The 18,613-nt window shown below is 36.5% G+C and overlaps 1 protein-coding gene across 8 annotated transcripts in view; it reads right to left on the bottom strand.

The window, feature by feature from the left end:
• The window catches only part of Stxbp5 (syntaxin binding protein 5), a 143,317-nt gene that overhangs the window by 51,035 nt on the left and 73,669 nt on the right, over window positions 1-18,613 (bottom strand). For all 8 annotated transcript variants that reach the window (XM_076926840.1, XM_076926839.1, XM_076926837.1 and 5 more), the window contains exons 10-16: window positions 10,867-11,021; window positions 9,722-9,794; window positions 5,883-6,030; window positions 5,593-5,660; window positions 5,299-5,339; window positions 1,669-1,889; window positions 947-1,125 (exon numbers count right to left, since the gene is read on the bottom strand). In XM_076926840.1, the coding sequence (XP_076782955.1) occupies window positions 947-1,125; window positions 1,669-1,889; window positions 5,299-5,339; window positions 5,593-5,660; window positions 5,883-6,030; window positions 9,722-9,794; window positions 10,867-11,021 (885 nt within the window). The remainder of the gene's footprint in view (window positions 1-946; window positions 1,126-1,668; window positions 1,890-5,298; window positions 5,340-5,592; window positions 5,661-5,882; window positions 6,031-9,721; window positions 9,795-10,866; window positions 11,022-18,613) is intronic.

Below are 18,613 nucleotides of genomic sequence, written 5' to 3' on the forward strand. Positions count from 1 at the left end.
GGAGATTGAAAGAACCTTTCACAGGAATTGCATATCAGACATTCTGCATGTGAGATATTTACATTATGATTCAAAGCAATAGCAAAATTACAGTTATAAAGTAGCAACAAAATAAATTTATGGTTGGGGGTCACCACAACACGAGGGGTATGTCAAAGGGTCACAGCATTGGGAGGCTTGAGAACCATGGAAATATAACATTTACTCTGGTCCTCCAAGACTCGAGTACCTGACAATACAATATAAATTTATCCTGAAAAGGTGAGCCTCTCGGCCACAAATTTTAATAGTTCTAACACTATTCTAAAGTTCAAAATCCAAAGTCCCTTCTGATACTCAGGACTTCTAGGGTTGTGATTCCTTGAAAACAAAGGAAATAAAAAGATGCATACTTCTAGTACACAATTATTTACTCATTGCTTTACACCTCTATGTCCTAAGAATTTAACTACTCAAAAATAGAAACTGAACCCAAAACGAAAACAAAAAAATCTATCCAATCAATCCCCGCATTAATTAGTATGGTCTTAAAATGATGCAAAAATAAAGTCTTTTAAGTAACAATAAAGTGATGCTATGATTCAAGAAAAGATAAAATAAAATGTGAGAATGTCAAATCCAAGGTGAGGATGAAAGGAACCAGAATCTTCAGAGTTTAGAGAAGCAAATGAACATGACCCACATTGAATCCAGATAGGCTGCGACCATGGGAAGGCCCAGGAAACACATTCTGACGTTTAGTCATCAGACCTCGTTATTTTAATCCTGCGTCACCTTAGGTATGCGACACTACAGAGTCACCATTCTTCTTAAACCATAAAAATACAGGCTCAGTTAACCATAGCTGAACACAGGAACATACATACTGTTGTAAGCTTACCAATGATTATTATTCATATAAATCAACAGGTAACATATAAAAAAGACCTAAGTCTTTGCAACTTACTTTAAACAAGGTACATTATCACGAAGCCCATCAGATGAGCTGCTACTGGTAGACGGATGAGACTGAGGAGGGATGGGCTGAGGGTTGGAGCTGCTCACAGGGGTAGACAAAGGTGGCGGCTGCTCACCCTCTGGCGTTTCCACATCATTGATTTCATATAACAGTCGAACTTCAAGCATCTGTCATAAAAGAATGGCTGTTTACCTATTCCTAATAGTTAATACTCAATGTACCAGAAAGAATACTTTTAAAAGTTTAAAAAAAGCTATATTTAAAAGTAAAAAAGAAGTTTTGACTAAAGTTTTAAAAAATCTGTGTACACAGGTGTGAGTTCACACATATACATACATATGCAATATGCATCATGGCTATAGAATATATTGAATACCAGTAAGTTGATATTCCTTAAATAAAAGATATAATATACTTAAAGATCCTGATAGTCTCTCTCTCTCTCTCTCTCTCTCTCTCTCTATATATATATATATATATATATATATATATATATATATATACACACATACATATATATATGTATATATATGTATGCATATATACACACACACACACACATATATATTTTTCAAAGAACAGGTGGTGATATAAATACTAACTTGCTTCCAAAATTTTTATACAAAAGCAACTAAAAACTGTTTACTAAACAGTTTTTAAAGCTTAAAAATATCAAACAATCGACAAGGAAATAGTTATGAGGTGATTACCGGAATGACTTCTGTAACTACTTCCTGTTTGCTGAATCTATAAATGATGACATGAGCTGACACTCCAGCTATGCACAGCATTCTGCTCTCTGGGCACCAGGAGATGATCTGAATGGCATATGGATCTTCATCTACAATGTCGGTGTTCTGTCTGTCATCTTTATTTCTTGACTTTTCAAATACTTTAGATGTTTTTAATTTATACAGTACTTGTAGAGTTACTAGAAAAAAGTATATTACAAATTTTAGTTAAAAAATAAAAAATTGCCAATTCTCCCCTGCCATACCTTTCAGACATTTCTTGCCCATCTTCGTTCCTTTGTGACTGACTCCCAGCCAACCATTAATTTCTTTATACCAAGGGCCTAGTAGAACCTCCATACTTTGCTGGGATTTAGGAATCCACAGGTTACATTCCTGGCTAGAACCCAGAGTGCGCAATAGCAAGCAAAGAATGGAACAACCACTCAAGGCAAGATCAAATATTTACACCAAATATCTACACTTCAAGAGTCATGACTCTAGATATCTAGATTTTAGTGTAAAATCACAAGCATGAGCAACCGTGACAATATGCCTCCTTCAGGAGCTAGCAACCCTTGTGTAACAGACACCCAGGAAAACAACTTAACTGCAGCAGAATACAAGGATGTGAAAATAGCAATTATGAAAATGTTAGAATTTTAAAGTTGAATGAATGAGAGAACACAACACACACAAACCTGTGGGACCAATGACAGTGGCTCTAAGAAGCACACACACAGCACTAAGATAGTACTAAGTGCTACACTAACAAACCACAGAAATCTCATATTGACAACTCATCTATGACACACTTGAAAGCTCTAAAATAAAAACTAACAAGAAACAGTACTGAGAAATAGTGAATGCCAAGAAATAAAGACTCAAGCGAAGTGGAGAGATCAGTGAAATAGCAACTAACAAACCTAATACAGTGAATCAATATAGAGAATCAGTGATTTTTTAAAGAAAATAAACGAATTTTTAATTAAGTCAATCAAAAGACACAGAAAGAAGATCCAAACTGGTAAAATTAGATATGAAAATGGAGACATTACAGCAGATGGGAAATTCAGAGAATTATAAGGACATACACTAAAAATTTGTACTCTACTAAATTAGAAAACCTAAAAGAAATGGATGAATTTGTAGATATAGATTATCTACTAAGGTTAAAATGAAATAAACAATCTAAAGAGACACATAATCCATAATGAAATTGAAGCAGTAATTTAAAAATTCTCAACCATTAAAAAAAAAGGGCTTGGGGTCACATGGATTCAGGACGATTTTACTAACATTCAAAGAGGAACTAATGCCAATCAGCGTGCCTTGAATTCCACAAAAGAAAACCTAAAGAAATACTTCCTAGCTTGTTTTACAAAGGCATGATTACTCTTATACAAAAACCATACAAAAAACCATACAAAGACCCAACAACAGAAGAAAGAAAATTAAAGACTGATACCCCTTGTAAACATACATGCAAAAAACTCAATAAAATACTTGGAAGCTGAATACAAGAACACCTCAAAAAAGATTATCCACCTTAAGCAAATGGCCTTTGCCATCAGTGCTAGGATCAAAGGCATGTGCCACAACTGCCTGGCTTAAAATAGTCTTGAGTAATAAATAACTGATAGAGGTATTATAATCACTAATTTAAAACTGTATTACAGAGCTGTAAAAGAAAAACAACCTGCAGTATTGGCATAAAAAGGTTGATCAAAGGAATATAATAATTAAAGACCCAGATATAAGTTCACACACCTACAGTGACACTTGAGTTTTTAGAAAGAAGCCAAAGATGCACACTGGAGAAAAGACAGCATCTTCAACAAGTGGTGCTGGCCAAAGTCCATAGTTGGATGTAGAAGAATAAAAATAGGTCCATAACTATCACTCTGCACAAAACAACTACCGCAGAGGTTAGGCAGTTAATGGACCAGGGACCAGGATGGAGGAGAATTTCCAAGGAAGAGGAAACATCATTGAGGTACAAGCCCTGTGACCTACAACAGTGACCTGCTTGCAAGGTATACTGGTGTGATAGTGGCACAAATGGTTTGAAAGTAACCAACAACCTTTTCTTTTAATTGGATTTAAGGCCTACTCTTATGACATGGAACCTATACCCAACACTACTAAAGTGGTCAAGAACTTAAGACTACTTAGGTCATGATCAATAGGGGGGGAAACTACTGCTGTTATTGTGATAACAGGAATAAATTGATCAGTGCTAGATCCATAGATCAGTGCATTACTCAACTCTGATCTGAGAGTTTCTTTTTGCAGTAGAAGTAATTTAACAAAAGAGACCCACAATTAGACAATGTGCAGAGACTGAAACCCTTTGGCACTCAGCCATAGATAGAATGTCTTTATCAAACCCTTCCACTCAAGACTCCAACATAGCAATGCACATACACACTCATAGAGACTGTAACAGCTGCACAAGACCTGCACAAGCTCAAGCCAGACAAAGTTGCAGCATGGAGAAAGGGAAGCAGACAAAAAATCCAACCCTCATCAAAAGTTATTTCCAACTGATACCTGCTGCAAAGGAGAAAACCAGTATTCTCCAGTAGGGTGTCACTGGGTGTATCAATCACACTCCAGGGCAGGCTCCAGGCCCAGAAGTATTTGGTCAGTACAAAATAAACTCCATTGTGTGTGTATGCATGCTTTTTGTTTTGGTAATTTTTTTGTCCTATTGATTTTTGTTTTGCTTTCATTCCTTATTTATTTCTTATTTTGGGGGTGGGTAAGAAGTTAGAGGAGTTTGAAGGTAGAAAGGATCCAGGAGGAGTTGAGGGAGAAAAAAGAATATGATCAAATATTTTACAAAAATTTGTAAATAAAAAACTCCATCAAATCATTAAAAATCAAATATAATGGTTAATCATATATTGGAAGAAAAACAACCTATACTTACCTAAACAAAATTTTGATTTCTCTATCTATTTTCTAATATATTACACACTCAGACATTTCCATCCTCACAAAGGATTTAGATAACCTAAAGAAAAACTACAAAAGGAATTTGGCACAAAATCTTTGGTGTAAACATATGAAGAACATATTTCATTTCCTAAAATGACATTATATGTAAAACCGTTCTATTTGAAAGGCACCAGTATTATCAAATATCCTGATAAAACACTAGCTCTCCTGAGGTAAGTGACTCCCAAAAGTGCTTGCTATAAGTGGTCTCTAAGTATCATGGCTGCTCTTCCCACGTCTACTCCTGTCCAATCATGAGCTCTCACCTACAAAGACAACATAAGCATTTGTAGTATTACCTTAGAATTGGACACAACATTTTCTGATTTGAAATATATTTCGCTTCTATTTTTGACTTCTAAAGAGAAGTTCTGAGGATAATTTGAAAAAACTGGGACAAGGTTGAGAATTATTATTTGGTGTACTAATAACATTAAAGTATCTTCACTCTTAAAAATTCTAAATGCACATATTGAATAAGCCAATAAGTTAAGCTGATAACCTGGTACTTCCAGATGTAAAGTGGTCTGTATAGTTATTTAAAGCATCATGTATAGGGCAATGGCCGTGAACTACAACGAGCACTTAAGTTTTTGAAGCACTTACTTGCAGAAGCATCCCAGAATTTAACAGACCCATCAGCATGCCTAGGACAAACAAGACAGAGAAGAATATAAAGAAAAGAATAAAACGGAAAAAAATAGTTACTTTTTAGCAAACTCATTCACTTAGGTGAGTAAAAGGCAAAAATCACGTAAATCAGTGAAATCTTATAGATAACTTTCCTATCATATTGTAACATAAAAAAAAAAAAGCTTTACTGAGTGAATTAAAATTCAAACTGTCATTAAGTACATTAACTATTACTGAATTAATTGGTAAGAATATACTTTTACTTACCCTGTAATAATTATTTCTGGGTAGCTTTGAGCACCCAAGCCCCAATTACCGCCATTGATGGGCCATTCCTATATATATATATAAAAGAATGTTGACTTAGAAATATATATTCTCTATAGCAGATAATTAGTATACAATATACGGTTATATTAGGAAGGTATAAACATAGTACACATAATTTACTTCCAAAAAATAATTTCCTAAAAATTTAACAATGTTATCAACACCTCAAAAAGACAAATTTAAGATAGTAACATGTTGAATTAAACAGTGAAACTCAGGATTGGTACCTTTTTGCTGTAACCTTGACGTTTCTGTCTAGCTCCAACAGAATAAAGTGCAGGAATAAGGTCCACAGGACAATCAGCAAAATATTCACAACATGTAACAGGGGACTCGTGTATACTCAAAGGGTAGGGATTCTCAAATATAGGGTATCTTTAACAATAGGAAAAAGAAAAACACATTAACACATTGTAAGCTATGATTAACACAACCATGAAGACATTACTATACATTCTACTAAGATTACATTGATTTGATTATGTAAATGTGTAAAAACACTGAAGAGTTTTATTATAGAAGATGTTCTTTATCCACCGAAGAACTGTGGTTGCGGCTATATCCCACTGCCACACACAAGGCTGCGTGCTACATACACATTTGTCTCATGTGCTTCTCATACCTAATTTATGATACATTTCCTGAACAACAAGGGCTTTCAGTAACCTGTTAGAACCATGTAAGCTAAAAAGTAACTCAAACAGAAGTTGAACTGCCGTGAATCAAAGAGCTATGTGTATGTCAACCAAGTACCTTACCCTTCTACTGGTACAGCTAACATAAATTTCAATTCATTTTTCCTCTATCAATGTAAAGCCTCATCCAATATTGAACCCAGAACACTTGTTTCATGTGTCATTCAACCACAAATATAACATGACTGGGCTGAGAGCATACTGAGCAGAGCACACTTATGTGTCTCTGGGGGCATTTCCAGAGAGGACTAATGGGCAATGGATGGTTCACTCTGATGGAGCCATCTCACAAGTATGTCCTGCCCCAGTGAACTGAAGGAGAGGACCTGCTGCACCAGCAGCCTTGCCTGCTCTCTGGCTGCCGGGAGACTGTGAGCCTAACAACTGCTTTATGGTATCTTCCTGCAAAGATAAGATGCTGCCAGTGTGAGCCACGGCAATGGACGGAACCCTCTCAAATAATAAGCAAAACCAAACACTTCCTTTCTCAAACGTTTACTCTCAGGCATTTGTCACACTGGTAGAAAGCTAATACATTTTAGTTCAGTAATAATCCAAATTATAATTACACTTTTCATGTTCTTTGAATATGAAGTCAGACACACTATTGGTGAGCCAAGAGGTTACCTCATTTTATAGCCATGTAATTAATTTATCAAGATAAACATTGCTTTAAAAATCATTAAAATGCTAATGTGCTTAAAATCAAAATAGCAATGCTTCTTAGAATGAGACTAGTTAAAGTATCTTTTTAAAAAGTGGAAACTATGAGACACGTAAAAAGTACAAAACGGCTATTCTATATATATTAGATTTACTAATCTGTCCATTGCTAATAATACTAAAATAAATGATAATTCAGGAAAAAACCTTTATAGACTATGAGTCCAATCATCTTTACTTTTACCCCCAGACCAAAGATAAAACACCCAAAAAGAGAAGTAATAAAAATTAACTTTCTTCTTTTTGTAAAATATCTTCTCCTCTGTTCCAAGTATCTAGTGCTTCATACATCTAATTGACAGTTCTGCAAAACTAAAACACCTTCTCCCATTTGACTTGAATAGTATTTTTCCTGATTTAATCATATCTCAGTACAGATTACATGCAACAAATTCCATTATTAATGAATTACTTAGTAGATGAAAATAAAGAAAAATACATTAATAATATATTTTTCTAGGGATGTCATACAGAGTTATTTTTGAATGGTCTGTTACAAAATAAAAACCAAACAAACAAACAAACAAAAAAGCCTTACAACAAATAAGTACTATGAGTACCAGCCTCTAAGCTGAGATGTTCTCACAAAACAAAGCCAGCAAACAGTACCACTCACATAGACTAGGTTTCTCACCCTTAGTACTGTTCACACTGGGAGAAGCCTTGACTTGGAAAACTGTCCTGTGCATTGTAGATGTCTGAAGTATGTTTGTGTTTTATCCACTAGATGCCAGTAGCATCCCAGTAATAAAGTATCTGTACAGAAACTGTCTAACAGTCCCTGGGGGCAGAACCACCTTAGCCTGATGCTTACTGTGAATGATGTTGTACTTCATATGTGTTGGGAGAAAACAAGTAATATGGTAGTTCCCTTCACAAGACACAGTACCCCTGACAACAGGTGATAAATAGAGCAAGTACCAAGAGTTCTTACAAAGAGCCGATAGGGTAGGGATTTACAGATCAGCCATGTCTGCAGAGTCTAGGAAAGCCATAAACCACACAGTCAAAGTTGTGTGGATTCTGATGACAGTGAAATAAGTGGAGGGTTTTGGCTGGCAAAGCACTGTATAAGAGAAGATATGAAATGTGATCTATTCTACATAGTGCTGCTATCCCATAAGTTAAGGCCAGTATGGGAAGCTAGCAAGAGGAGCTTAGAAATAATACCCACGGGCTGGAGAGGTGGCTCAGCCGTTAAAGGCTAGGCTCACAACCAAAAATGTAAAAAATAATACCCACTATCTTCGTAAAATAGCAGGTAGAGTAGTTACAACAATAATAGCAACCGACAGTTTAAAGAAATAAGGAACACGATGCAGGTTCTAATGAATCTGAGAGAGATCTGGCACAATACATCACAACAGACTGAATAGAGGGACAAAGACTAAGAGGATCATCAGAGGTAACCTGACATGGGTCCATCTTGGACAAGCCTTTGTCTATGGCTTCAGCATACACAAGCATGAAGCAGAAATGTAAAAAACTAAAGAAACTTTGAGCTGAGTAACAGTAAATCACAATTCATCACACATGGAAAAGCTGAACGGGCGTCTACAGGATCCTTCATCCCTATGTACTAGTTTCTTTGGTACAGAAAGGTCCTCTGCATGCTACTAAAGGAGAGACATAAACACCAAAGCAGCCACAAACCCTCTGATCTGCAGTGGGATCCTGCCTGAAATGCATGCTCACGGAATGGTGGCAACAAACTTTGTGAGAATAAAAAAACATCTGACTTGACTGAAGACCCACTACAGAAACTAGAACCCACAGCTGACATTGCTTGGGTGACCAAGACCTAAGGTAAATGCAAATAATACTGAAAAAGAGGTAATAAAATAACCCCTAATTAACATTGCCCTATAGTCATAGGCCAGTGCTTTGCTCAGCCATCTGAGGAACTTCCTCTTGCAGCAGATGGGGACAAATACAGAGACCCACAACCAGACATTACACAGAGAACGAGAGAACTTGGAACAAACACCCAGCCCTAAATGGGATGTTTCCATCAAGTCCCTCCCTTCAGAGCTTAGGGACCCCCATGAAAGAGGCGGCAGAAACAGCAGGAGCCAGAGGGGATGGAGGGCATCAAGGAAACAAGGCCTTCTAAATCAACATTTTTATTGTAGTTATATATAATTTTTTCTTTTCTATTTTACCTTTATAGATCTTTTGTGTATATATTATGGCTTTTGGCTTAGTGTTTTTATGGGATACCTGTGTGTGAGAACAGTGGGTCTCTGTCTCTTGTGTTTCCCTTGGGTTCTTATCTTTCTATTTGTTTTATCTTATTACATCTTATTATTATCCCTTAGAGGACTCTTTATCTTCTAAACAGAAACAGAAATGGGTGGATCCAGATGGGAGGGGAGTGGGAAAGAAGTGGAATGGGAAAACACAATCAGGATATATTAAGTGTAGGAAACAAACTATTTTCAATAAAAGGATAAAAAGAAACAGAAGAATCTATGATATCCACTATAATCAGTACATTTCTGATCACTAGAAATGTGAATCTGGAGCACTAAAAGGAGATGGTGTTTATAAATGTAAAGTTTTAGTGGCATGTAATTCTTTAATGTCATGCTAAAATAGATCTTGTGGCTTCCCACATAGTGGCGAAGTTGCTCACCCAGTGTCCTTACCCATTTTGTGCAAGGTCTATCAGCACTAAATCCTTTTCCAGAAGAACAACCACAGCGTACGGTTCCTGAAAATCTGCAACATGAGAACAGCCGCGTGAACAGATCTTACAGACTGCAGGGGCGGCCACAGAAACAGGCGTCTAGCTGAGCTCCTGGGTCAATTCTTGAGTGTTTAGCATTTCCATGGGCTCAGAACAATTTATATAATTGATGTCTTGGATGAGATAAATATATAAAGTACTCCATTCAAAATTCTTATGTATTTGTAAAAAAGAATAACATAAGAACCCCAAAGAAACTCTTTTCGGTATTACATTTTCAAGGATGTGGCAGAGACACACAATTTAACCCTGATCCGTTATCCATATAGAATCTCAGAATCAGTCGATAGAGTTTTGTAATCTTTTTCACATTAGCTAATACATGTCTGTTAATAACTACAAAATGAATTGTATCTTTGAACTTCAAAGAGATCCAAATAAAATGAAAAGACAGATAGATGTTTAAATGTATTCTCTGTTAACCTGTCCACACTATGGTACCCCCAACTGCATGATTAGTACCAGTCTAGATGAAGGAATATCTTAGAAATGAGTAGCACTCAATTTGGTATGTGGAACAAGCCAGTTACTCTCAGAATGGCTGGGCCTAAACCTATCAGAAGAAGGTCTTAAGGACAGAGACAGCTTTCCCAACAAAGACAGAATTCTGTGTGAGTTTTAAGCCCAGCACTACTCCCTGAGATTCCCACATGTTTTAGAACCATGACTTTTTACTCATTCTGGGCTTTTTTAGACTGTTAGTCCTGCAATCCTTCCTTCATGTACACACACATACCTAGTGCAATCCTTTATGTATGCATGCATATTCCTATATTGGATTTCTCTGGAGAAATAGAGGAAAATATTGTCTTGCAGAATTTAAATTACTCAATATGCTCAGTGTCTGTCTTTGAGCATAGTTAATATCAGAGTACAGTATGGGAACAATAAAGTGTACTGAATAAAAATCAGCTGAACTAAAAGTGACCATGTTATGAAGGCAGAGCCTTTTCCCCTAAAGCATTAGGTCAATGGGATATGGAAACTCCTTACTGCAGCATGAGGCTCCTTTGAATGTTAGTGTGTATGTACAGTGAGCCTTACCATTTGGATATGGCGTTTCACAGAGGGTGAGGAAGTCAACAATTGAATAGTCCATTTCCAGCACGGCCGTGCTTTTCCCGTGCATCACTGTTAAACAAGGTCTTCTCCCCACGGTATCATAGGATAAGCCTCCTGACAGAATAATAAAAGGTTCCCTGGAAATAAAAAGCATAGGATGTTTGCAAATATCTGATGGATACTATTTTTTCTGTAGCATCATATAGTTATTCAGTGATAGTATCCTCTAAAAAATTATATATCACATAATGGAAAAGTTATATGTAGAATTTTTTTAATGTGATTAAAGTCAAACCTAGTTTGCTAAAAATTAAACTACAATAAACATGTGCACAAGCCACCCTTGACTGTAGGCCTGCTCTTGGTCCTCCTTTTATTTCCTGTGGACAGTCTCCATAAAGGCTTCTGTGAGTTTCTGAGTGGCTTCTACTTTGGTCCTAACAAGGCTACTCAACAAATGTTCCCAAGAAAATCTTTCCGCACCAGGTGGCTACAGTATTTAACACTCTGAGTATTTAAGGACATAGCAAGAACTGTACAAGTTATAAACCACTTTTGACAGCTGGGAAAGTGTCATTCAAATATTTTCTACATCGTTAATGTTTTCCAAGAATCTCCTCTATTAACACCGAAGCCTTACACCACATTCTGTGGGCTGTCTGCTTCTGTAATCCTTATGTTTCCAGTACACAACACCACACCTGCCCTCACTACCCATATTAGTCACCATGAAAAGTACATGATTTATCTACACTTATGTTATAAAAGCTACTCCTAAGTATCTTTTCATATATCACAATATGGGTACACTATTTTCAGTCCTTGATTTGAGATTCCTTTATATAAAGTTATTTAACATGTAACGTGCATGCAAATCATTCAAAATTGCCTACAAATAAATTTTTTAAAAATCCTTTTATAATTTTGAAAAATTTTTCTAAAAGGGTTTACTTTATTTTCAATAAAAGGCATATCTATGAAAATGCGCACATGAGTGCAGGTCCTGGAGTACGTCAGAGAAGACATCATATTCCCTGGAGCTGGAAAACAGGCTGTCATGAGCTTGCTGATTTGAGTGATGGGAACCAAACTGTATCTTCTGCAAGAACAGTATGTGCTGTCAACTGTTAGCCTCCACCTCCAGCCCCTCATTTGTAATGTTTTAGTATCTAGAAAAAGCTTACTGTAAGGCCTACATATGTATTCTTCATCATATCATCCTATTTCTTTCACATCTGTGGAACTTTCAATCTTCAAATCTACCATCAATATCACACGATGACATTCAAGGGTAACAGGGCCAGGCCAGGAGTTCAAGCACCTGCATTTACACGCTTGCCCTGGTCTCCTGCAAGCTGGATTTCACATCGAGGAAACAGAGACATACTGACAGGTATGTAACCCTCAAACTACCCCAACCAAGCAGTGCTTGCTCCTCAGAACACCCTGAGTGAGCATTACCCATTATAACTGTCGATGTCATCAAACCACCACAACTACACATGGCAACATTTCCCTTTTGGAGCATGTACCAAAATATACACATAAATTAGCAATACAAAATTAAAACCTCAAACTATTTTATATAAAACAAGAATACATTCACTAAAATACAGCTAGTTAGATTAGCAGCTAGTTAGATACCTTGTAAGTAAATGATGAAAATTTGTTCTTACTTAGGCCACGTATTTGAAGTGTAGAGAACGTGAGGGAATGAAACGTATATCTGTTTCTCTATATAATGGTTTTGTGCAATTCCACTCTCACGCACCAACCTTCCTTGTTTGCTTTATTTTCCACAGTACTTATGCTTGAAAACTAATTTGTCTTGCTCATTCTCTGTCTCATCAAAATATAGTTTCTATGAAGCCTTTTTTTTAAAAAAAAAAATGTGTTATTCCCTACTTTATCTATAACAGTGTTCACCACACTAGAAAAAGTTATACTGTCCTTCAAATGTATTAACCAAAAAAATGTTTCATTAACCATTTTCTACCTATTATTTATAATCACTATTATTGTGATTTGAATAATATTATTTTTCTGGCTAAACTCCAAAAATCTAATTTCAAAAATCTGTCCTGAATAAAATCACACTCCTATAGCCATTGTTTCAAACTCTAATCATTGTGTGGCTATCATCATAGTAGGCAGGCACTATTTAATTTTCTAGTACTTATCACATACAATGAATAAACAGAAATTCATCTCTTTTCTACTTTGCCACTACTATAACATACAACTAAATTTAAAAAAAAAAAAAAGAGTTAACTGGTGAATAAATATTTCTCAATTGTTTACAGAGTAGGATCCATGGGTAGTTTTTAGAAGTGGTAAATTCAAGAATTGTATGTAAGTATTTTTTTTTACATGCAATCAATAAACAAACAATGATGTCACCACCAAAGGTATGAGAAGAGAAAAGCTGGCTGCATTTCAGTGCCCAAAATGCAGCCAGAAGACTAGTTTAGTTAAGTGATCGGTTCACACAGTACTAAGTCAGGAGACGGCTTTGCTTGAGAAAACAAGGTGCCACGAGAAAACTCAAGGTATTCACAGTAACGGGATACATGGCTCTGAATCCAGAAAACATGCTGTGCACTCTACTGGGATCTATGGGTGTTAGCCACGGCCTTTCCAAACCACAGTTCTCTGTGTTGGCTTTATATATACTTGGAAAGTTCTACAGTTTTTTGTTTGCCTAATCCCACTTTGAAACGGTCCAATCAGTACTTCTACTACCCTGAAAGCCTTTCTTGACTCATCCATTCTCACAAGGAGTCGCTCCAGCAAATCCCTAAGAATCTTCCCCACATCCCGACTGTCTGTACTACCACCAGTGGCTGCCAGTGTTTATTTATCTTCTTTTGGTAATCTCTATTACTTTAGACCCTGTCTAGATCACAAATGTGAAACAGTACGTGAAAGACATTTTAAATACCACTAAAGGATTGCATTAAATAGCTCCCATGTTCTTCTTACCTGCCTAGGGCATGATCCTTGGACTCATCACCCCAGAGCAAAGGCACAAGAAACAGAAGACTCAAGTGAGCCTCCTGTGAAAGCCAGGACAAAACATTCATACTAAAGCCAAAGAAACTCAAATAATTAAGAGTCATGTAGTAAATAACTCTCTGCCTTAAAAAATAATGAAGAAGCACATAAACACCAGTGAGCATAGAGTGTACTTGCTGTTCTACTAAACTGTGGAAATGTAAGAGTATAGGTTGATAATTAGACCTCCTGACAGAATATGGGCCATAGTTAGCACTCTATACTATTCATTAATCAGACATGAAACTCTATGTTGTCAATATTATGTCATATCTACATCACTAACTATATGTATTACTAATCTTTTAAGTCATCAACCCTTGCTTTCAAATGGAAAGTACAATTCTATTTCATAGAGAAGACAACAATCTGTACTGTAAAGCATCAACATCTAATCTAGGTGGTCTGATGGAAATATATGACCTTATATCCTACATCAAAAAGTTATGTTTATATTTATTTTGTTGAATATACAATAATATTAAATAAACTTGTGAATCGATGTGTTTGGATAAGTGACCTCAGAAGGAGTCATACCCCATTCTTCCTTTTTGAAATAATGTTTACTCTGTACTAATCTACACTGGTAATATTAAGCTTTGTTTTATTTTAGACAGGTACTCAGGAGATTCTCTGAGTCCTACTAAAGACTCCGAATATAGATTCTTGAACAATGTTGGAACCATTAAGACTCTGTAGATTATCTGAAAGACCAATATGTTTTATACAGCGATGAATGGAAGTGGAAGGTTATGGTTTACAGAGTTGTCTCTTTGGTTTTCAAGTGAACAGGGGAAAACTTATGTCTGTTAATCTAGGTTGTCAATTTGACAGCATGTAAATAGCTGGGTGTGGCTGAAGGGGTGTTTGCAGTGAGACTTAACTGTGATGAGTTAACTCCCCCAGACTATGGGGCGCTGTTCTATAGGTGTTGGTCCTGGAGTAAAAAAAAAACAAGTGAAAAAATGTACAGAACACAACCATCCATCTCTCTGTTTCCTCATGCTGCACAGAATATGACAACATAGTGTATGTTCCTGTTCTCGCAGCCAGAGCTGCTTCCACTCATCGTCAGGACCCTGCCATGATGGCATGGTTATTATACTAAATATGAATCATAGTAAGTCCTTCTTCTCTGAAGCTGTGTCTATCAGATATTCTGTCAAAGCAACAAGAAGCCAACAGAATGTGCAGTTTCTTGTTTTGTTTTGGTTGAGATATCTACCACACAAAACCTCCTCAGTATTTAAGAAAGAACATCTTTTCTGTCATCCATCCTTTGGATTCACTCTATGACTTTTCTTGACTTTTCCGAATCTTCATTTTAGATTTTGTAGTTTCAACATCCCTCTCTATGCTCCAATATTTGTGTCAAGAGAGACCTTCACTAATTTAAAATAAAAACAAGAAATCATGTCTCTTAATCTTGGGAAACATGCCTGACTTTTATACCTACTCTCGAATTCAGTGAATACATGTCTTAAGCCAAGATTTTACACCATAAAGTAAAAAGTTTTGTTTCCTTTTTTCTGTATTTTACTTATTCTTTTTCAAGTGTATATTATGACAGAAAGTGATAGATCTCATTGTGACATTTCATCTACAAACACACTTCATACTTCCTGTTCCCTTTAGCCTCCCTTCTGACGTCTTCCTTCTCTTTGCATTTTCTATGTTAACTTCCTATAGAAATCTAAATTGAAATTCTACTTACAAGAGAAAATGTGAAATATATGTCTGAACTGAGTTATTTTGATTCCCATAAAAATCTCCAGTTCCATCCATTCTCCTGACATTGTCATAATTACATCCTTTATATTGAATATGATTCCATTGTGTATAAACACAGTATTTTCCTCATGTGTTGATAAGCCTTTAGGCAAGTTCCACAATTTAGCTATTGTGAGCAAAAGCAATAAATATAGGTATGCAAGTCTGTTAAACATTTATTTTTTGATTAATTTTGTTCTTTGACAATTACATATATACACACACACATACACACACATACATGCATGCACCTGCCCACACACTCATGCACAGATACACACATGTATACACACAAGTACATGCACGCACACACACAGTATTATGAATAACCCACGCATCCATGCTCTCTTAGCTCCCTCCCACTCTTACTATTCCCATCTGTACAAATCCATTTCCTAGATTCATGACTTATGTTTTCATTCTGTGGCTCATTTTGTTGAACCATCTATGCGAGCACTGATTGGTACCTGGTGGGGTCTCTAGTATTTGTAACACTGAAAGCAATGACCCACCTCCCTGTATCTATCAGTCATATTCAGTTCAGTGATGAGATGTGGAACTCCCTGTTTCCTTCCACCACCCCTGCTGGACTTTTGACTGATTTATACTTATGCAGACCCAACCAATGCAGGCACCTAGAGCTGCTGTGCATTTCTGACTGCAATGCCTGTGTCTTGCCAGAAGACAGGTTTCACTGTGTATCCCTGACTGCCCAGAAACTCAGTATGTTGAAGAGGTTGGCCTCAAATTTGCAGTAATTAGTGATCTTTCCATCTCGGTTGCCCAAATTGAATTACAAGTGTGTGCCTAGTACTGACTTATTCTTTCGACATATATCCCAAAGTGGTCTATAACTGAATATTTGATATTGATTTCAAGTTTGTATTCCAGTTATGCAAGTCTATATTCCCATTAGGCATAAAGGGTCCCCTTTCCCACATCCCTGTGTCAGCATCTGCTGTTCTAAGTATGGTGAAAATAGCCAGGGTGTAGAGTGAGTGGGGCTTTAAAGTGAGACAGATGCTTTCACGCCTCATGCTTTCACCAAGTTTAATACTTAAACAGATACATGTAATTAATAAATATAACCACACACACACACACACACACACACACACACACATCCTAGAATAGAAAACTGCATCTCTCAAGAACATATTTCTGAATACCCCAAGAAAGAAGGAAAGGAGAAGGGTCCTCACTCCTAGAATGACTTCTAAGCAAAGAGAAGAAAATGTATAAGGTCCCTGAATGGATGATGACAGTTCTATAAAATCTCCTGATTTGCCAATAGGAAATGACACAGCAGGCAGACAGGGGCTAGTTTAAGTACTTTGATCGAATCAAAGAAGAAAGCCATGAAGCAAGAAAAAAATGAAATCTTATTTAATTTATTGAATTTTCTAGCCCAGGTAAGAGAAAGAGGGGTGTGGGGGTGAGGAGACAGTTAAGGGTGATCCGACTGATCACATTAAATAGCTCATACAAAAGCTTGCCAAAGAGCAGTGCACCCTTTAAAAATTTTCCTTTCAAATCTGTGACAGGATCAGCGCTACCTTCCTCAGTGTAGGGAAACTGCAGCAGCCAGCAGCAGTTCAGTCTGAGGGAGGCAGAAGGCTTATGCACTGAGGGCAGGGTCTGGGCTTGCCCCTTTGTTTGCAGAGTTTAACAACCTCACTTTCATGATACACATAAGCACAGTTGTTTTTTGTTTTTTTTTTTTTTCCTGGTGTGCTTCCTTTCTGACCTTCTGCTGCTGTTGCATTTGCTCTTCCGTTTTCCCTACTTGATTCTTTTATAATAGGGCAAATATGACAAACTATAGTTGTTTGGTGCCTGAAGCTTTCTTAACACAAAAAGGTTTTTTACCCATTTGTAGGTTATTACGTACTGGGTAATGTGTAACTTTTGTGCATACATGAGCAACTCACTAACATCACATCCATTCTATGTGAGTGTAAAAAATGATAATATCTAAGCACAAAGCAACCAGATAATTCTGTGTCAAAGATCACACAGTGAGGGCTTCCAAGCTCAATTAGACGTCAATGAAATTATTAACTGTTTCTGAATCGATTCTATGTATTCGTACTAGATCTCACTGGAAGGCTAGGAATGATGAAAAATACATAAATAAAAATAATCATTTTCTTTCTTTAAAAAAAAGTCCATGGCCTTTTCTCAAAAGAGATCAGAGCAAAGCTAAGTCAGATGACAGGTTAAAAAGGGAAAGAGGGCAGGCAGCTCTAACACCCTTGTTTACAAACTGGAGTACGAAAATGTACCAACAGCATCAGAGTTTCCTACAGAGTAAATCAAAACTGGTCTCTGGCTCTCAATGCACAGTTTCTGATTTAATGCCTGAGTGGACTGAGGGACAAGTCTCAGTTAACCCTGTTGTTGGTTCAGTTCCCTCCACTGAGGACCATGCAACTATCCTATGCAGATCCTCACGCTTTAGACACCTTGGGTAAAGACAACTATAATAACTAGGATGGAAGTAAAAATGTCTTTGGAAGTTAGAGAAGCAAAATTTTCAAAGAAATACTTTAAAAGTTTTTTTTTCTAAATATACATATTAGATGTATATATTCAATACAGTATTTCATACATAAAATTAAGACATTTAGATTGTGGGAACCAACTAGTTCTTACACCTACTTCCTATCAGTGTTATCAGAGTATCAGTGTGAGGATAGCACTGAGAACCTTGTTTACCTAGTAAGCTGCATTCTGTGACTCTCAAACACTCTTACGAAATTTAATTTCTGAATAGAAGACTCTTAGCTAACACATACAGGATGGAGTATATTTTAATTATTTCCCTTCATCACTGTTCCACACTTTTCACACTAGCAAATATACATTACCATATCCATGGACCAACAGAATATATCATGTTTGG

Source organism: Arvicanthis niloticus, chromosome 28 (assembly GCF_011762505.2).
Source record: "Arvicanthis niloticus isolate mArvNil1 chromosome 28, mArvNil1.pat.X, whole genome shotgun sequence".
Classification (NCBI taxonomy): domain Eukaryota; kingdom Metazoa; phylum Chordata; class Mammalia; order Rodentia; family Muridae; genus Arvicanthis; species Arvicanthis niloticus.